This window comes from Cenococcum geophilum, assembly GCF_001692895.1.
Source record: "Cenococcum geophilum 1.58 unplaced genomic scaffold K441scaffold_11, whole genome shotgun sequence".
Lineage (NCBI taxonomy): Eukaryota > Fungi > Ascomycota > Dothideomycetes > Gloniales > Gloniaceae > Cenococcum > Cenococcum geophilum.
Genome location: NW_027137569.1, coordinates 905,289 through 924,003, shown reverse-complemented (window position 1 = coordinate 924,003; position 18,715 = coordinate 905,289). Strand labels below are relative to the sequence as shown.

At 51.7% G+C, this 18,715-nt stretch overlaps 9 protein-coding genes across 9 annotated transcripts; 5 read left to right on the top strand and 4 right to left on the bottom strand.

The window, feature by feature from the left end:
* The first annotated feature begins 1,743 nt into the window (after nt 1-1,743).
* On the top strand, nt 1,744-2,914 carry K441DRAFT_26440 (uncharacterized protein). The gene is made up of 3 exons (XM_067640839.1): nt 1,744-2,128; nt 2,181-2,244; nt 2,299-2,914. Exons 1-3 carry the CDS (start codon nt 1,976-1,978, stop codon nt 2,802-2,804), a joined length of 723 nt encoding a protein of 240 aa, XP_067506469.1. The 5' UTR covers nt 1,744-1,975; the 3' UTR covers nt 2,805-2,914.
* Nucleotides 2,915-3,818: 904 nt separating this feature from the next.
* Nucleotides 3,819-5,222, top strand: K441DRAFT_26301 (uncharacterized protein). Its single transcript, XM_067640827.1, has 3 exons — nt 3,819-4,295; nt 4,421-4,914; nt 4,986-5,222. Exons 1-3 carry the CDS (start codon nt 4,070-4,072, stop codon nt 5,010-5,012), a joined length of 747 nt encoding a protein of 248 aa, XP_067506468.1. The 5' UTR covers nt 3,819-4,069; the 3' UTR covers nt 5,013-5,222.
* Nucleotides 5,223-5,431: 209 nt separating this feature from the next.
* K441DRAFT_685656 (WD40 repeat-like protein) lies at nt 5,432-7,636 on the bottom strand (the record flags this gene model as incomplete). The annotated part of the gene is made up of 3 exons (XM_067651911.1): nt 5,432-6,553; nt 6,610-7,446; nt 7,496-7,636. 3 exons carry the CDS (start codon nt 7,634-7,636, stop codon nt 5,432-5,434), a joined length of 2,100 nt encoding a protein of 699 aa, XP_067506467.1.
* Nucleotides 7,637-7,911: 275 nt separating this feature from the next.
* On the top strand, nt 7,912-8,872 carry K441DRAFT_656288 (uncharacterized protein). Its single transcript, XM_067647989.1, has 3 exons — nt 7,912-8,101; nt 8,208-8,397; nt 8,505-8,872. Exons 1-3 carry the CDS (start codon nt 8,078-8,080, stop codon nt 8,573-8,575), a joined length of 285 nt encoding a protein of 94 aa, XP_067506466.1. The 5' UTR covers nt 7,912-8,077; the 3' UTR covers nt 8,576-8,872.
* Nucleotides 8,873-9,904: 1,032 nt separating this feature from the next.
* Nucleotides 9,905-10,669, bottom strand: K441DRAFT_549806 (Kif17 kinesin; the record flags this gene model as incomplete). Its single annotated transcript, XM_067643029.1, has 1 exon — nt 9,905-10,669. One exon carries the CDS (start codon nt 10,667-10,669, stop codon nt 9,905-9,907), a length of 765 nt encoding a protein of 254 aa, XP_067506465.1.
* Nucleotides 10,655-12,122, bottom strand: K441DRAFT_712338 (uncharacterized protein; the record flags this gene model as incomplete). Its single annotated transcript, XM_067653918.1, has 2 exons — nt 10,655-11,918; nt 11,968-12,122. Coding segments are annotated over 2 exons (1,419 nt in total), but the record flags the coding sequence as incomplete, so codon positions are not given.
* Nucleotides 12,123-12,560: 438 nt separating this feature from the next.
* K441DRAFT_549827 (uncharacterized protein) lies at nt 12,561-12,854 on the top strand (the record flags this gene model as incomplete). The annotated part of the gene is made up of 1 exon (XM_067643032.1): nt 12,561-12,854. The coding sequence occupies one exon, from the start codon at nt 12,561-12,563 to the stop codon at nt 12,852-12,854; it is 294 nt and encodes a 97-aa protein (XP_067506463.1).
* A 1,803-nt stretch (nt 12,855-14,657) lies between these two features.
* On the top strand, nt 14,658-17,159 carry K441DRAFT_465684 (uncharacterized protein; the record flags this gene model as incomplete). The annotated part of the gene is made up of 1 exon (XM_067641812.1): nt 14,658-17,159. A coding segment is annotated over one exon (2,502 nt), but the record flags the coding sequence as incomplete, so codon positions are not given.
* A 509-nt stretch (nt 17,160-17,668) lies between these two features.
* Nucleotides 17,669-18,121, bottom strand: K441DRAFT_685663 (uncharacterized protein; the record flags this gene model as incomplete). The annotated part of the gene is made up of 2 exons (XM_067651912.1): nt 17,669-17,972; nt 18,036-18,121. 2 exons carry the CDS (start codon nt 18,119-18,121, stop codon nt 17,669-17,671), a joined length of 390 nt encoding a protein of 129 aa, XP_067506461.1.
* Between the last annotated feature and the right edge of the window lie 594 nt (nt 18,122-18,715).

Genomic DNA, 18,715 nt, shown 5'->3' with positions numbered 1-18,715 from the left:
ATCTCCACGAGTCCCCTCTAATCCACCACCAGTCATCCTTCGCGAGTCCCGTCTTAATCTCAGAGCTGACACAACGAATGACCATAGGCACATCTGCCCTCGACGCTCCATCTCCACCGAACGGCAACATATCCTCCGCAATTCCGACTCCAGCTAAGAAACGTCGTGCTCCAGCGAAGCCTCGAGCCAAAAAGGCGAAGAAGGTGACAGCTCCCAGCACTCCTGTGACCCCCAATGGCTACGCACCGGCCGATGCGAGCTCCTACGGAGAGTACAGCGTGGATTCGAAGACCGCACAACGCGCTATCAATTACGATTTCGACTTCCCTGATACGATCGAAGGAGAGTCGGATGGTGAGGCATTCTAGTCTCGTTGAACGAGATTATCGGTTGGAGATATCGGCGCGTGCGAATGTAGTAAACGTGGAACAACTTTTCTTTCGCTTATGCGGCTCGCGAACACTGGAAGGGCGCTTTGAATTGGACTGGAGCAAAGATGTTTCTTCTTCAGCATCGGGCATCGAGATACTCGCTTTCCTTTGCGACGTAGCCATTCGCTTGCTTTCTTCTCTCTGGCTTGTTAGGGTGTTTTTTTTTGACCTAGTCACTGCATAACTTCTGGCAATTGGGTGATGGCTGAATGTTTACTATGGAGCTCATTGAACGGATGAACTGGACGCGATAATGCATGGGAGCACATCTTCGGAGCATATGGGATCTGGTATATACTTCAACTAAGAAACACTACTGCTTGGAAACACTTTGAATACCGAAATTGAAATTTGGTTTATGCTGTGATGAAGGAAAACGAAAAAGATTATGCATAAATGACTGTGAACAAGGTCTTCAGTGTGCAGTGGTGATAAAAGCAAAGAGAAAATAGGTTTAGATTTACTCCACCGAGGCCCAGACTCCTTTCAGTGCGTACAACCCCACCTAGGCTAAACGATCGGTCCATTAAAGCTAAACTTCTGCCTGTTGCAGTAAAGTTAAATCTACCTAATTAAGTTTATCTCGCTTGGCAAAGTCGGGGTTTGGGGTAGGTAGGCCGACCTTTTAGTGTGGCCGACCTGCGTCCACAAAAACCAAATTTCATGCGGTGTTTACGTCAGAGTCTCGCGTGATCCCGTGGTCCGGAATTTCCCCCTTTATATAGACCATGAAAGTCTTGAAAAGTGGAAATTAAACTCGCGTAGTACCACGGGCAATGACCAAAATCTTTACTGCTAAACAGGAAGGTCCACAGACGGAGAAGCTGCCGGTGTCCGGGCCAGTGTTAGTGTTAGTCACGAGATACAATAATGGTGAAAGCAGAAATGGAGTGATTATCACCGTCGGACCGTCCACGACAATTTCTTTCTCTCGCCAACCATCACCAACCATTTCGTGGGGGGGCCGGCAAAGGCAGTCACGTTGCCGCCCCCAAGAGAATGAGTTTCAGCCCCTGAATTTCCCCCGCATTTATTGGATATCGTTCTCCATCCCGTATGCAGCTAAAGCGTGCCGATGATGGCTTAGCTGAGCCGTTGGCGTCGCGAATGGCGTTGTTTTGTTGATTGTTTTTGCATTTCATGGGGTGCATCGGCGCGCAAACAACCCCGGTATCGTCAACGAGCCTTTCATGCGAACCCCCAGGCTGGCTCAAGCTGGTCAAAGCTGGCTGGTCTAAGCTGCACACCCTGTCACTGTTGCATGTCTGATTGGAGCAGGCCAGGTGCTCATTATAGAGGCATCCGAGGCCAATTCCAAGCCACCTCGGCCTGGCTCATTCCTCCGTGACAGTCCGCTGCGCCCAAGCATTCCTTCTATCCCTTCTATTCCTTAAGTTTCTCCATCCTTTCTCCCCTTCTTTTCTCACGCTCACACTTGACAATTTCTTGACACTCTTTCAGCTACTAAACACGTAAATATTTACTCTCGTTACCCTAGACGCACACGTACTTTTTGTAATACACGCCCTCAATTCTCCGTCAAGATGCGCTTCTTCCAGTCTGCTCTTCTCGCCGTGTCGGCGCTTGCATCTGCGGCTCTGGCTCAGTCGGATACTCTCTCATTCACCAACGTTCCTACATCTGTGACAGTAGGAAATTCCTACCCGATCGAGTGGAAGACTTCTGATACCACTTCGGTAAGGCTGCCTTCAGATCTCAGTTCTAAGTCGGAGCTAATCAATCGCATAGCCCATCACCATTCTTCTGCGCAAGGGCCCCTCTGGAAACCTTCTGACCATTTCCACTTTGACCTGTACGAACCCTCCCCGAAAAGCGTACTAAATAATCTACTAACAGGCTCTGGCAGCAACCGCAACTGGCACTGCATACACATGGATTCCGGACAAGAGCTTGGTAGACGGCTCCGACTATGCTCTTCAGATCACCCAAGGCACCCAGATCAACTACTCTGGCCAGATTTCCCTTAGCGGTGGTAGTCTATCCGCCGTCTCTTCCTCCGCTTCCGCCTCCGCCTCATCCAGTGTATCCGCCTCATCCAGTGCATCTGCAGCGTCGGTCAGCAACTCTATCCTCTCGACGACAGCTATAACTGGAAACAGCACCGCCTCGGTCACACCCTCAGTCTCCGCTGCCTCGACTGGCAAGGGCAACAGCACCATCTCAACCGCGACTCTTTCTGCCACCAAGATTACCAGCGCGATTACCAGCGCCGCCTCAACCGGTGCCGGTGCCTCAGGCACGCAGACGGCCGCGCAAGGTGCCCCCACCCCCAGTGGCGCAGCAGGACAGCTAGGTTCCAGCCCAATGGCGCTGATCTTCGGTGCCGTGGCCGCTATGGCGTACTTGAACTAAAGCGCTTCTTAAAATATAAGAGACAGCGCTATGCATGTTTTGCGTATTTGTATGGCAAACCAGCCATAGTGTTTCTTCGTTTTGCGTGGATTGGTGTGTGCGGATGGATGGGAAAGCGTTACGTTATTAAATGCATTGTGCCTACTTCGTAAACTCTGTTCTAAACCGTTTAGTTTTGGCAGACCAAAATGTCTAATTATCACTTTTCCGTGTCTCTACCATGCATCTCCCTCGTTGCATTGAGGCTTCCTGCGTCGTAGCCCATTCAAGATATAAGTATTGTCTACACTCGATACGTCTGACCCACTTGCCTCGCTTCAGCCTAATCTCTGCCGCTCTCCATCCAGCCTCGGCTGTTGCATCTCCGTGCTTGAGGCGTGCATGTCCTTTGGTGTATACCACGGCGCTATTCAGACGTGGTTGCGATGCAGGTCTGCCTGATTGATGGCGCTGGCCAATTAAGCTTGAAGACAAGCTTGAAAGTCAAAAGTCCCGCGTCGGCCGCGCACGCGCGCTTCAGGCCGTCAGCCGTGGTTCTGGCGCACGCATGCAGACACGCACACACACGCACGACCTGCATTTGCTAGCGCCGCATATTCGTTGCCGGAGCATGCACCAGGAAACTGCGGGCTGCTGCGGTGAAACGTTAGAAAGCGTGCAGCGCGCACCGGCGGCCAAAGCAAGCTCGGGATCGCCACAACACCACTGCAGCTGCATCTCTTCCTTAGAGAAATACGATGCTGTTTGATAAACTGTTACCATGATGGGATTTTAGAGGAACGACGCCAGCTGGGAGGCCTCGTTTTCGGGATGAGAAGGGCGTACGTCACCTAAGACTTTCAGCTTCGGTCGTAGGATGGAGATCCGGTGCGGGTCTGCCTAGCCTTATGCCGGTGCGTTGGTGGTAGGCGGAGTGCGTGAAGAGCCGCGGTGAGGGCTTAAGAGGATGAGAACCATCATTTTCTCACTTACAATTTCTTGCCGTCTGTTGTTTTGCTTAGTGCTTGTGAGTTTATCGCTTTTCAGACCGAGCTGTTGTCTTTTGTGAATTATATACGGTACGAAGAGGAGGCTTTTGTGCGGGAGGAAAAGGCGTCGATCGTGCTTTCAAGCGGATACCCGGAATTGAGAGGAGATTAGAAGACTGCTTGGTCCTTCGAGTATTTCATCTTACCTCTCGAGCCATTGCTCTTCTCCCATTATACCTCTCGCCAATCCTCCCCTCTGAACACCACACAGGCATATACACCTATCCATATAACAAAATGCGTCTCCTCCGCCTCCTTCCGGTCCTTCTAGCTCCCATCGCCCTCGCCCAAACTGAAAACTTTAACAAGTACCAAAACCCCTTCACAATCCCGCGGTCTGGCTTTAGCTTCAAGGCGGGTGAAGCAAGTGATATAGAATGGTCGCCGACGACGAACGGAACCGTGAGCATAATCCTGCGATCTGGACCTAGCTCGAATTTCGGCCATGGCGAGATCATCGCTTGTACGTCTTCTCTTAATACTCCACTCTCCTCTCACCAACCCTATCCACTTCTTCCCTTCCCACTTCCCATCCCCATAGTTCTCAACCCTCCCTCCCCCAGAACTACACCGACTAACCCATCCTAGCCCACATCTCCAACACCGGCACCTACACTTGGACCCCCAGCACATCGATAACGCTCGGGCTCAACTACGTCCTCGAAATCGTCAACGACGACAACCTGGAACAGACAAACTACAGCCCCTACTTCGTGATCAACAGCCCCAACACCGTCGTTTCCTCGACCGCCATCCTCACCTACGCCGCCGAGACGAGCGTGCAGAGCCTGACGTCCGCCTACCCGACTGAGGTCGTCGTCGGCGAGGTCGGCGGCACCGCGACCAGCGTCGGCCCCGCCGCTAGCATCACGTCCACGGGCGGGGTTCCTGGGAGCAAGACGCCGAGCGCGACGAGTGGGCTGACGGCTGCGAGTAGCGTTACGGTGGAGAGCGCGAATAGCTCGGCGACGAGCGGCTTGAGCACCGTTGTTAGTAGTGCGCAGGGCTCTTTGGCTGGGTTCGTGGCGACGACGTCGAGTAGGGCTGGTGCGAGCGTGCCGACTGGGACGAGCGGGAAGAGGGTTGCGATTGTGGTGGCGGCGGCTGTGGGGATGGCTTGGGGGGTTTGAGGTGGTGGGGCTAAGCGGATGAGGGGGGTTCGCGTGGTATAATGCTATAATAGATGTATGAGTACAGATGGACGAGACGGCACTCAGCGATGGGCCCCGACAACGAACAGACTGATATATGTAATAAGCGCGGATCTTCTCCCTGCTGGCGCTCTGGCAAAGCTGCCGCTATGATACCACGAGCGTAATATAGTAATAGATTGTATGGAACGAGCAGTAGCTCTTGTGGACGTTTTTTAAACAAGAAGATGGAATCAAAAATACAATGGGGGTATGTCTCCTACGTGACTCCATCAAATGCCAAAAGCTCGCGCGAGCAAGAAACCCAAGCAGTAACAACAGCAACGAATCCTTCCCTACCAACCTCCCCCTCCCCCCTTTCTTGACTTCATCTTAACACAGCATACACCACACCCTTCTCTTTCTTCCATCTCCCTCCTCTCAAGTCATCCACAACTCTACACCGCACCTACCGCCCATTCACAACCCCCGAACTATCCAACCTCCCTACCAACTTCTTAACCCCAGCCCACTCCTCTTGCCTCACATTCTCCGCGCCTCCCAGCTCCGCCCCAACCTCAAGCACCGTAACGACGCCATCCATCCCACCCACCGCAACCCTCTTCCCCTCATTCCGCTCCCACGCCAACTTATTCAAACTACGCGCCATGAAGCTCCCCCCACGGCGATCGCTCGGGTTCGTCTTAGCCACCGGCACCTCAACATCAGCATTGACATCCCAAACCTCAAGGCTGCCCGCACCGTCCACGAGCGCGAACACACCCGGCTTGACAGGCGACCAGCGCGCATCGTAGACGAGGTCCTCGCGCGCGAAATCCAGCAGCGGCTCGACAACCGCGGCGGCGGCACCACCGACCACATTCGTCGACGCGCCGGCGGCCGGCGGGCGCACCTTCCACAGCTTGACGCTCCAGTCGACGCTAGCGGACAGGACGAGGTCGCCGAGATCGAGCATGCCGCGCGCGGGGTGGAAGTCGAGGCTCATGACGGGAGCGGCGTGGCCGCGATACGCGACGCGGGCGTCGACGCCCGCCTTGGCGCCCGCGCGGTCGTAGCGGTGGCACGGGTAGATGCTCCCTTCCTCGGTGCCGGCGAGGAAGTAGGTCGGGTCGGCCTGCGGGAAGGCGATGCAGGTCGGGGCCATGTCTTCCGTCTTGGCCGGCGGCGGGTTCGTCAGCTCGAGGTGCTCCTGCGGCTGCGACAGCATGTCGACGGTCCAGCCGCAGACGACGCCGTCGGTGGAGCACGAGATGATGTTGTTGGCGTTCTGCGTCCCCACGATGTCGAGAGAGTAGACCGGGTGCGTGTGCCCGGAGCCTGTGAGGGGCGTCTTTTGCACCGGTGCGGATTTGGCCCGCGTGTCCCAGAGGAGGACTTGCCCGCTGTAGGCGCCGCCGATGATTAGGTTTGGGTGGAAGGGCGAGAATTTGGCCGTCAGGATGTCGGATTGCGCGTGGAACATGTATTCGGGCCGGTCGTGCATGTGCAGGTTCCATACTTGGATCAGCCCGTCTGGGTCGTGGGGCGCGGATGGGTTTTTGGTGTAGGATGCCAGGACGAGTTCAGGGAACTGGGGTTTTATACAGTTAATATATGATCTTGATGTTTGATGGGTGTATTATGTACCTTTGGAGAGAAGCCAAGATCACTGATCATCCGCTTCTTGCTCCATCGCTCGTCCCAAAACTGCGCAACCTCCTTTATCCGCCTTCCTTTCTTCGTCCCTGTGGCGCCGTATCCGTCGTCCTCATCATCCAAGCCGTTCGTGCCACCTAAGGCATAATCCGCCAAGATATCATATTCCTGCTCTAAGGCCCTCTCAATAACCTTACTTGACCTCTCCACGAAGTCGAGGAAGTCTTCCGAAGATGTGACAGCACTCAGCTCCTCGTTTGTTAATGTCCGCGCTGGGAAGTTTTGCTGCGATAGTGAAGCTGCTGTTGTAGTATCTGGTCCCAGCTGCTGTAAGGCTTTGAGCTCTTCCTCGATTTCCCTCCTAAGATTCTCCCTGAGCTCTTCATCTCTCTCCCTTTCCCTCCGACTCAACCTTTTCGCCGCACGCGGTGTCTTGACTCTTGTTGGCGATTCGTCAGCCTCCGAATCAGACCCGTGTGACCGTTGCTTGGGCGGAGACCAAGGTTTTGATGTTTGCACACCTTTGCTGTACGTGAGGATTTCCGGTCTCGGAGAGGAAAGCGTTTCATAAACAGTCGTGAGGGGCCCAATCGACAGCGTCTGTACCGCACCCACTGGCGGCGCAGGTGTATGAGAATGTTGGCTCGAAATCTCCGCATTATCACCGCTCAACTGTCCCGCACTGATTACTGAAGTTGGCCGGCTCCCTCTCCCTCCGGCTGGTGATCCTGGCGCCGTCGACCCTGGCCTGCTTTCCCCAACAAGTGTTGATATTAAATTGTCTAGTTCCCGTCTGCTGTCAGCTCGGCTCGGTGTAGGCTGCGCTAGCTGAGAGAGAGTATCAGCAGTGCTTCATTGAGCAGAGGAATGGACAAACCTCTGAAGCATCCCCAATGCTCTGTCGAGTTTGCGAGAACTCCCTCTGTCGTAGCTCTCTTTGCCGTTTGAGCTCTGCTAGCTTTGCTTTCTTGGCTAGGATTTCATCCCTCCGCTGCTGCATTGTCGAAGAGTGTTCCATAATGCGGAGTTATGATTGAGAGGCCGAGCCCTGGGGTTTCTAGATTTATTGACGAAGAACCGGTTCGTTGAGGCAGTTTAACGCGCTGCAGTATATCCCGTGTAATCACCCAGCTCCCCAGGAACTATAGAAGACTCGATATTAAAAGACGTCGCGAATATGAAAGATCGTGATCCGGTTGATTGTTTGCGCTCCAATTTCTGAAGATGCCAAGGGTATGGCACGCCAAGCAAAATCCGGCCCAGCGAGATTTCGGGATGAACCGTGAGCAAGTCAACTTCTTCAATCCATACTCCCACCACCTGTACACCACCGCATCTTCCTTGCAGACGTGCTGCGCACCATCCTAGGGTCGTGTTTAAGCAGTGGCAAACCCCTCCACCGCCATTGACCCTTCTCCGCTCGAATCGCGCCCTATCTGGTGATCGCGCGACTGTCACAATGTCCACCTCTGTCGGGGTCAACGTACGTTCTACTCGCTTAAAACTAGCTTTAGACTGCAATGGAAGCTCTCCACCACACTCTAGCTCCTTGGAATATAGACTCTGGAGCTAACCGGGATGAATTACAGGTCCTCCGATGGTCCGCGTTAGGTCTCGGCGTATTCTACGGCATCTACCACCAAGCCTCGATATCGTCACGGGAAAAGTCGAACAAGATAAATCGCGAGTATAAACACAAGGAGGAGCTGATAAACAAGGCGAAAGCCGAGTGGGCGAAGAAGACGATGCCGGCGGAGAGCAAGATGGCTAGTGGCGGTCGTATGTCTCCATCCCAATTCCGAAGGACCGCTGCTCTTGCTCGAGCTTCGAGGCTTTGCAGCCTTCCGCATCGAATCTAGAATAATACTAATACTTGAGCCCTGCAGTCATCACAGACCCGAACGATCCCAAGTTCGATCTCGAGGCATTTCTTACAGTGAAGGCAGCAGAGAAATAAAAGGAATGGCATTATTTCAATGGTGGACGTATTGGTCTGATGATTAAAGAGCTGTGCGTGCGTGGCATGGAAGAGTAGTAAAGGAACTTCTCCTGGGCAAGAGTTGTGCTTCCGACTCCGGGAATGGGCTCCGTTGTATTACCTGTACCTATTGTACAATATAGACTTGCCTTGTTGGTCATCTTTCAATCAACGGTTTTCTAATTCAACTCGCTATTATGGGAGCTGTCGCACCAATCATCAATTCATTCGACTGGAGAGAAGAGGAGGAGAATGGGAATTCTGTAATGGTTTGACTTGAAAGTTTGTAACTGACTATTGTGCTTGATTCCTGATATGAAGAGTAAGAATCAACATAATATATACTATACCCATCCAGCTCCTCTTGGCTTCGTCACCACCCCTGCCTTGCCCACCGAACAGCGACACTCGCAGTTCATCTGTCATAAAGTCTTAACGTCGGGATAGAGCTCCACATCTGACTCTTCCAAACTCCTACTGCCCCCATTTCCCCAGCCACGACCCGGAATCCTGTAGATCTAAGCATCTTACGTGCTTATGACGCCCAATTCTGCATAGCGACGGCGAGAGTCGTTCGCGGCGTCAAGCCGAAAAGAGGCACTGCGTCACTGCCTCGAGCCTAAAGCGTGAGAGCAAGGGGCCGAGATGCCGGGTGACTGCAGCGGGCCGTAGCAACAGCATAGTGTTTATAGGCTTATGGAATTGTGGAGCTTGTACATGGCATTCTGGTGCTGTGCGAAAATCTATGACGGCTAGCATGGTGGTATGCGAGATATGTAGCGATCAATTGGTGGAGAAGATCTCGCTAGCTGGATGGGGTAAGTCATTTAGATTCGGGGAATATATTGGTATATTACGTGCCACAGTGCGTAGAGCCAGTACAATGCCTTTCATCTATGTTTTAAGTACCAATGATTAGGATAGAGTATTGCGAAGACTAGTGAGCGAAATAGAATCAGATTGGTTTGGTTTTAATTCACCTCTAGAGACCTATTTCTAGCAATAACTCGGAGACCTCGTAGAAGATGCTAGAATCCGAGTGGCGAATACGACGACTATATAGATATATGTTCCCCTTAACCCCCTATAAAATAGATATAAAGAAAATAATATATTACATATATAAGGCTATTATAGGCTAGCCGAAAATCTGCCGATATCGTTCTTATAAGGTAAGACCTTTCCTTAAATTTAAGAAAGAAAATATATCCTACGAGAATGTTCTAACAATAAAGAGCAGTATTTAGAACATGCTTCCGTGGTCGGATGATCTCGTCCAAGTGCCTTTTCGTAGCCCACATATGCTCTCTAATAGAGTGGTAAAGCATCTTGGTACTGCTCTTGCTGGTATAGCAAGTACGCAAGGCGGTAGACGCTAGCCAGCGTGTCGGGATGCTCCTTCCCCAGCGCCTTCTCTTTCCCCTCCAGCGCTCGTCGGTTCATCTCCTCTGCCTGCTCGTACTTTCCCTGGCACCGCAACACTAAAGCTAGGTTATCGACACTCGTCAGCGTGTCGGGATGCTCCTTCCCCAGCGCCTTCTCTTGGCCTCCAGTGCTCGTCGGTTCATCTCCCTCTGCCTGCTCGTACTTTCCCTGGCACTGCAACACTAAAGCTAGGTTACCGACACTCGTCAGCGTGTCGGGATGCTCCTTCCCCAGCGCCTTCTCTTTCCCCTCCAGTGCTCGTCGGCTCATCTCCTCTGCCTGCTCGTACTTTCCCTGGTACTGCAACACTGAAGCTAGGTTGTTGACGCTCGTCAGCGTGGAGGGATGCTCCTTCCCCAGCGCCTTCTCTCTCCCCTCCAGCACTCGTCGGTTCATCTCCTCTGCCTGCTCGTACTTTCCCTGGCACCGCAACACTAAAGCTAGGTTGCCGACGCTCGTCAGCGTGTCGGGATGCTCCTTCCCTAGCGCCTTCTCTCTCCCCTCCAGCGCTCGTCGGTTCATCTCCTCTGCCTGCTCGTACTTTCCCTGGCCCTGCAATACCGACGCTAGAATACCTAAAGACATCAGCGTGTCTAAGTGCTCCGCCCCGAGTACATCTTGCCTCGTAGCTACAGCCTTGCGAGCCATTCTTCCTGCTGCTGTATACTTCCCCTGCGTCCATGCGTACCATCCGGCGTTGTTAAGAATATACGCCCACTCTTTTAACGATCTCTTATCTGTCGGCCGGCGCCCTACCGCTGCTTCAGCGTGAGGGAAAAGTCTCTGACATGTTGACCAGTTCTGGTAGTCTCCGGTCGGAAGAGCTCTACACATCTTTGAAATATACTCTTGCTTCCATCTCTCCAGCTGGCCCTGTATTTCTAGCCATTGCCGCGTTGATAGCTGCACTAGACGATGCATTTCGAATGATCCTCTCTGCACTTCTGTCGAGATTAGTGAGTAAGCTCGTAAGATGGTTACATCTTCCTCAAAACCGTCTGCAGTGCCATCTTCAGACTCTGTATCGATATCGCCATTTCTCTGCTCTTCGGTATTGTGGCCGCTTGAATCCTCCCTCTTGCCGTCGTTAAGTAGATCCTCTGGGATCCCTTGTCGATCAAAGAAACTCATTAGTGATAGCAAGTCAGCAGCCGAAGGCCTCGTGGCACGGATGTGTTCGAATGATATTTGCCACGTCGTGATAATCGAGTTGGAGGCGCTCTCATCCCTGCGAGTATCTCCTATGTCATAATTTAGGAGACTAGCCCGGCTCCGTTTGCTCTTCTGTAATTCCTCTAGGTACTTTGAAATAAACATGCGTGGTGCTCTTTGGTAGATGTATGCGGCGGCTTGTGTTATCGCGAGGGGTATGTATTCAAGTGCTCCAATCAGTTCTGCTCCGCTCTCGCTTTCGAAGTGAATCCCAAGCTTCTTCTCAAGTAGGGTGAGCGCCCCCTTCTGGTCCATCGGCCCTACCTTAATAATGTCCTGGTTCTGTCCCGTGAACCGAAAAGCTGTGTCTCTATTGCGAGTCGTGATGAGGATAGCTCCATTGGCGCTCTGGGGAAGGAATGCCGACAGCGGTCGGACCTGTCTTCTCGTAGTGCTTTCTCTCGTGACAATACTCGTGCTCTGCGGACTAAAGAAGACGCTGCTTTCATCAGCGTTGTCAACTATTATCACCCATTTCCCGCTTTCCGCACTGCACAGCCAGCTGTGAACTAGCTGTAGGATGTCTACGTTTGGCCCATCTCGACCAGGGAGCTTGGCCGCTCTTGCAATCGTTCTATACCCTTCCTCAAACCGGGCTACCTTGCTGCCGTGCACCCAGAATACCCATGTCTGGGGAGACCTTTCTCTTGTTTGGTACGAGAACTCGATAGCGAGCTGCGATTTCCTTCCAGCGCGTCAGATAATAATGTAGCGCGTTGTTGAGACAGGCTCACCCAACACCACCTAATCCTACAAGAGCTGTTCGGGCGGCCGGTACAGAACTCCTCTCATGGATTTGACTCAGTATTGCTCCGCGGTTAATGAAGTCGGGGTCGCGTCGGAACGGGATGGTAGAGGTAGGAGCGGCTGGGCCTTCGGGCCGAGCTATGGTCGAAGAGCAGTGTAAGCGTCCATTGCGGTGTTGTAGGGCTGGGAAGCAGGCTTACGAGGTTGATGGCTGTTGAAGCTAACAGAGACGGACCCCGAGCTGTGGCCCAGTTAGAAGCCCTGGTTGGCATTGCCTGGGAAATTTGCTGTCGCATGGGCGTGCGCCATTCTAGACGCGTTTTATCGTCGCATTAGCATTCATAGGACGTTGCGAAAGCTGGTGGGGAGAAAGACATGCGCAAGGCTAGTGCTCGCTTACTCCAGGACAAAAATAGGTTTGTCGTATTCTACAATTCTGCACCCGATGCTTTAAACACCGACTCAATCTTCAATCCTTCTTCGCCAGGTATTGCACGGTTGTCAACTTGCGGCCGTACTTCCCTTCGCAAAGCTTCGAATAATCGAGCCCCAGCACAGGTGGTCTGTCTACGTCTAAAGCATGGAGCCAGCCGGCCTCACAGCAGGTATTCTTGGACTTGCCGGCCTATTCAACAATGCAGTCGACTGCTTCGAATACGTCCAACTCGGACGGGAGTTTGGCAGAGACTATCAGACGAACCTGCTTAAATTAGATGACGCAAGGCTGAGGCTGTCACGATGGGGTCAATCTATGGGGTTGAGTGGCGAGTTGGAGGATTTGCAGGCACCCAAAAGGACGCTAGGGTCAGCGCAGGAAGTAGAACAGGCTAAATCCATGACAGTAGCGATCGATCGGTGGAGAAGATCGCGCTAGCTATATGGGGTAAGTCACTTAGATTCGGAGAATATGGTTCATGGGGAACTAGCCGACGACAAGGTAGTGGCATGTGCCTGATGGATGAGATCCAGGCAAGCTTATCGTCGGCGAAGTTCGGTTTCGGGAGCGCCTGACGCTGGTCATCGGTATCCCTTAACCCGTTGAAATTGGTCGTACGGTTATCGATAAGGGATAGCCAATTAGATCAATTATATCAAGGCCCGCGCGTTGTTTTGATTCGATGTTCGTGCACGGACCTTCCTCACTTCGGTCCTGACGGGTTAAGGATAGAGGAATGAGCATTGGCAGCTTTGGTGGTGCTGGCATTCCTAGAGGAGCCCCTAGCGTTCTTGGTAAACCTATTCATGCAGTAGTGAGAGAAGGCAATGGCCCGGATCGTAGTGCTTGATCTGTACGGGCACATACGCTATTCCTTCCCCTGGTAGGTTCTACGATAGTTGGACCGTGCGCGAACACTACGTAGAATCAAAAATACCCGTATGATCAAGGCTCCGTGATCATACAGTATCCCTGATTCTGGTGTTCGTGCACGGTCCAACTATCGTAGAACTCGGAATACTTCTCATTTGGAGAGTCTATGGGGATGCGGCATTCTGGATTGCTTAAGAAGCAGCCAACGGTGCCGTTGCAGGTAAACGTGGCTACAAGTATCAGATGTGCGCCTTCGTATATCTAGGCTATCTCTCTCCCAAAACCCCGGCCACCTTGCATGGTGCATAGGGTGTCGAACTACTGTCGATCCAGATGTGCTGTATTCTGAGCAGGCAGGTTTCAAGTCACCGTACGAACAGCATCTCCCCCCAACTTTAAGTTAAGGTTGTGAAGATATACGGAGGACGTGGATAGTGCATCTGCAATGTAATTTCCATTTCCATTTTCCATGATTGTTTCCATCCCGAGGAAATTGGTGGACAGCTTTTGAAATTGATATCTCATACTCTAACCATTCAGGAGGGATCTGATATGTGAGGAAGAGACATCCATTATTAATCCATAAACGAAAGAACAAGGGAAGAATGAGACGTATAGCTGGAATATGTGCAATTTCTGCAAGGTGTCACGCCGACTTGTAGATTTCAAGATGCCGAAGAGGAGCAGACAAGGTCGTGAGCCGGTTGGCTGCGTTGATTATCTGTCATCAGCTTCGTAGAGTGTTTTCCCACGTTCGTTATGCTTTAGCTTGAATTGAATATGAAGTATCGGCAGGGTAAGGCGGGGGCGCTCGCGATATGGAATGTGTGTAATAAGTAAGAGGTAGGTTCTCTAAGGGTAGTTATTGCGATAGTTATAGGATTTGGTTGCGTCTTTCGAAGCTAGTCAGCGGGCATCATCTTCTCACATGTACTTCCATCGTGCCCTTAAACCTTGTGGTGACCGCACCATGTAATGTCTTAGGTAGCAAAGCTATTAGTGAATAGTTCAGTTGAATTCTATGTAGGCATCTTCTAGGAAAAGAACGTTGGGCGGGAATAGGAAAGAAAGCGTCAACTGCGATCACGTGTCAAGCTAACCTGCAGGTGAAAACTTAGACACGATCTTCACACTGAGTAGGAAGCTAAGCTTCTGCCGCGCCGCTAAAGCACTAAAGGCGATATGGTTATCTGCACATTTCATAAACAGGGTCGCTGTACTCGTGGCGACTCTTGTTCCTTTGAGCATATCCAGTGGCCATCACCGGCTCCAGGGCTGGCTTTCAGGCCTGATGCACCAGCCTTTCAGCCGTCTCCCCAAAGTTTTGGTGTAAGCAATAACAAATCAAGGGCTACAGAGGTCCAAGCTTGCCGTTTCTTCCAAAAGGGGTTGTGCAAGAACGGTGCATCATGCAAGTTCAAGCATGAGGGTCTAAGTGCCATCAATAATGCCAGTGGCCTGTCGGGAGTGGAGAGTAAATTACCGATCTGTTCATTCTTTCTCAGAGGAGTTTGCAAACATGGCGATGAGTGCCGATTCTCCCATGAGACTGACGGTTCAACAACCTCTCCAGAGAAAAAGTCCACCGAATCTTCTACGGTAGTTCTTCCTCCGCCAGGCTCAAGCTCTTTGCCTAGCCTTTCCACTTCGATCTGGTCGTCTGTAACCCCTAACACTACTTTTCGGGACAATATCAAACTGTCGGCAAGAACAATTAGCGGAGCTTCAGTTACCTTCAAAGATGGAGCTGAAGTCTTAGCTCTCTCATTACCTTCAGATTTCTCAGCCGTTCAGATGTCCGGGCTTTCTTCTGATCAAACAACTCATAGCGTATCAGAATTTCTCGCCAGCAAAGGAATAGCCGGCATTACGCCTGCCGCAATCCGTATTAAGAAGATTCCTCAAACTGTACAGCAAGTTGCGGAGATCAAAGTCGAAAATCCCGATTTTGCTCGGACGTTTCTTGAACGTACTGGACCGAAGTTAGAGATGAATGGGAATTCTGTCCGTGTTATGCCACTACAAGTAGATACGCAGACAGATTCTTCGGCAAATCGGCTGCAACTCAATTCTGTGAGCTGCACTTGGTACCAGCCTTCCAAAGTCGCGTACCTCCATTACGAAAAGAAGGATCTTGCCCTTAGAGCTGCTGAAAAGCTTAACAAAAAAGAGCGGGGGAAAATTAGACACCGCAAATTGCAGATTAAATACGAACCACCAGAGTGGCAACCCATTCATAGCCACCGTCGGACGATCTATACCGTTCGGGTTGGAAACCTTGATGTAGACACTACTGAAGCAGAGATAACCGCACTTCTAGCGCGCCCAGACCCCTATGAAATCGACTTTGGGCCACCGACTTACAATTTGTCAAGCGAAGAAGCTGAAGAACGAGTGAAGAGTCTGCTTGAAGCGAAGGGTACCTTATCTGAATGGATCGTTAGCACTGATAGTAATGGTAGTCGAGTAAAGGCAATTGCTAAGTTCATCCACGCCGACGACGCTAGGAGAGCTGTGCAAGAGCTCAATGAGTGCGACATTGAGGCATCCGGCAACTCTAAACTACTTGTCGCTCCCATTGTATCTGTGAAGTTGTCAGTCCCTAGAAAGGTGCTGACAGCTGTCAAGATCGATCTGGACATTCTGAGAGACGAAGCTTGGAAGACAAAATATGTGCACATCAAGTCCTACGACGCTGTAGCTTCTCATGGGTTCCAGAATATTAGCACTACGCTGAGGATATATGGAGAGGATCGTGATGCGGTGGCGCAGACTAAAAGCTCCGTGGAGAAGATTTTAGCTGGAACGGTGGCTGCCGTCCAGGATAAGCAGGTCCAAGATTTATTTTTCTTCCGACCTGATGGGCTAAGGTTCTTGGAGCTACTAATGGATAGATATAAGGTCTTCATCTACCGAGATATGCGGAGATGCACCTTGCGTCTGTACGGAGTGCCTACGGCTATACTCGGGGCCCAAAATGCCCTTACAGACAAGGTTAAAGAGCTAGCGACTCAAATTCACACCATTACGCTTGATGACGAAAACCTCGAAGCTGCTTTGAAAGGCGGCTTCCGTCGTTTGGTTGCCGAACTTGGGAAAGACGCTGTTAAGATGGACATCATAGGTAACCCAAAGGTCATCACGGTTCGAGGCTCAGCAAAAGCTCTTGAGCAAGCCAAGGAAGTCCTCCATAATTCCAGTCAAACATCACTGGAAACCGGAATGGCGGCACTGCGAACGGAAGATGAGCTCGAGGAGACCTGCCCAGTCTGCTGGACTGAACCAGACGAACCTTTCAAGACTAGTTGCGGCCATACCTACTGCCTCTCCTGCCTCGCCTCGCAGTGCTCCTCTGCGAGTGATGCCACTCTCCCCCTTCGCTGTCTCGGGGCCTCCGCCACGTGCAACCATCTCCTTTCGCTTGCGGAGTTACATGGTGGCCTTCCTGCCGCAGTGTTCGAGACTCTTTTAGAAACTTCCTTCACCTCCTATGTCCGCAGTCGCCCAAATAATTTCCAGTACTGCCCCACGCCCGACTGTGACCGTGTCTACAAGACCACGTCAATTACAAACCCTCGCATATTCCAATGCGACAGCTGCATTACTCCAGTTTGCACAGGTTGCCACGTCGCCGCCCACGACGGCCTTACATGCGAAGCGTACAAGCTCCTAGCTCGAGGAGATGACGCATTCTCGAAGTGGAAGAAGGACAATGATGTGCGCGACTGCCCGAAGTGCGGGACGGCAATTGAGAAGACGGAAGGATGCAATCATATGCATTGCAAAGGCTGCGGCACTCATATTTGTTGGTTCTGCATGGAGACATTCGAGAGTGGGCTTGAGACGTACCATCATATGCAAAAGATGCACGAAGGTATTGGGTCTCATGGCGGATAACCAGATGAGCACCATTCTAGGAGCATCGTGCCGTATATCATGATTTACATGGCTTTTGATTATTGGGCTTGGAGGTAGGAGCCAAAGATTGCCTTTCCGTCCTCAGGATCTCCTTGGATTCTTTTTCAGCTCTCCAAACTATTTTTTTCTTTCTCCTAGTTTCGATATGACGAGAATGTTAACGGCCCTAAGATGTACGGAAATTGGAATATTGACGTCAAAATACGAGGTTGGAGTGGAGATAGCAATATTATCACAGTAAGGAAATAACTGAGAGTGGCGTTTTCAAGTTTGTGGAGACGGAAGGTAATCCTGATCACCTTGACACTCTCCGCCCTGCCTGTGAGCCTTTGAACTACCCAGCTTCCACTCTCGCCTTTTACTCTCGTCTTGAGGAACCGTAACCCTGCTTCCCAGCATCCGCAACCAAAACTAGAAGTCTCAAGGCCTTCTTCCCAAGTCCACCTACGCCTCAAATCCCCTCATCCAACCACATACCCCACCCACGCCAGCACGGCTAGCACGGCAAAAGCCACCCTCTGCGGCGCGCCCTCGCCAAACTCGGGGTCAATCCACATCGTGCCGGGGTACAGGATGGCGCTCATTCCCGTGATCCAATATAGGCTCCCCAGCAGCGCGGCGGTGAAGAGCGAGTCCTTGGGGGCACCGGTCGGCCGCCAGGTGTAGTAGAGAGTAAGGAGGCCGAGACACAGGCCCATGGACATGGTTTGGCCATTGTGGAATTTGGCGTGAGGGGGCCAGGCGGGGTTGAAGATGTGGGTTGGGCTGGGAGAGGAGGGGTTAGAGAGGATGGAGTTGAGGGTGGAGAGGTGGGAGGGGGATGGGTACTTCCAATCTGCTACGTAGCAGCCGGTTGAGGTAGTGATAGCGACGAGGGAGAGGATGAGTTTGCCTGGGGTGATTTTAGTCGGCATTGTCTTTCTGGCTGTTAGCTTCCGCTATGGGTTACTTTGGAGCGTGATGTTTGTCTTGATTCCGGATTAATCGACTCATTCCGGAATAAGGTAGCGCTCCAGAAGTGATATAAGTAGGTTACCGCGGTTATATCAAGCTTAAAATTGCCTCTAGTGTTACCCCACTACAGCTCTACGATTATAAGGCTTTTAGAGAGGGCAGAGGTAGATCTTATAGTAGAGTTCTTGACTTGTAAGGCGGCTTGGCTCGGCTTAGGAGCTTTGCGCGATTAATTAAGATCTAGGTCAACAATAATCATACACCCCCTAAATGATACGCGTAACCCCCCAATTGATATGCATACACCCCTACCCAAACAGCTTAGATCCTTCCACTTCAAGTTAGAATATCACGTGTGTTTAATGTTTACACCCAAATCACAAAAATTAAAGTGTTAAAATACAACACCTATAATACATTTAAGATCTAAGTTGACTGGTGGGGGTAGACTATGGAGTGCTTTGCGAGGCGCTATAAGGACCAGATGGGTGCTGCTGCCCCTACTTGACGTCTGTAGATTGCCTCTACGGCACGCCCGCGACTGCGTCCGGCCC

Bases quoted from the DNA above. Each gene is read 5' to 3' on its own strand.
- K441DRAFT_26440 (XM_067640839.1), top strand. From the start codon at position 1,976: ATGCGCTTCTTCCAGTCTGCTCTTCTCGCCGTGTCGGCGCTTGCATCT. The intron at 2,129-2,180 runs GTAAGGCTGCCT...TCAATCGCATAG, and splicing joins AGACTTCTGATACCACTTCG to CCCATCACCATTCTTCTGCG. The intron at 2,245-2,298 runs GTACGAACCCTC...AGGCTCTGGCAG, and splicing joins GACCATTTCCACTTTGACCT to CAACCGCAACTGGCACTGCA.
- K441DRAFT_656288 (XM_067647989.1), top strand. From the start codon at position 8,078: ATGTCCACCTCTGTCGGGGTCAAC. The intron at 8,102-8,207 runs GTACGTTCTACT...GATGAATTACAG, and splicing joins CCACCTCTGTCGGGGTCAAC to GTCCTCCGATGGTCCGCGTT. The intron at 8,398-8,504 runs GTATGTCTCCAT...TGAGCCCTGCAG, and splicing joins CAAGATGGCTAGTGGCGGTC to TCATCACAGACCCGAACGAT.
- K441DRAFT_26301 (XM_067640827.1), top strand. From the start codon at position 4,070: ATGCGTCTCCTCCGCCTCCTTCCGGTCCTTCTAGCTCCCATCGCCCTC. The intron at 4,296-4,420 runs GTACGTCTTCTC...AACCCATCCTAG, and splicing joins CCATGGCGAGATCATCGCTT to CCCACATCTCCAACACCGGC. The intron at 4,915-4,985 runs GTTGCGATTGTG...TAAGCGGATGAG, and splicing joins CTGGGACGAGCGGGAAGAGG to GGGGGTTCGCGTGGTATAAT.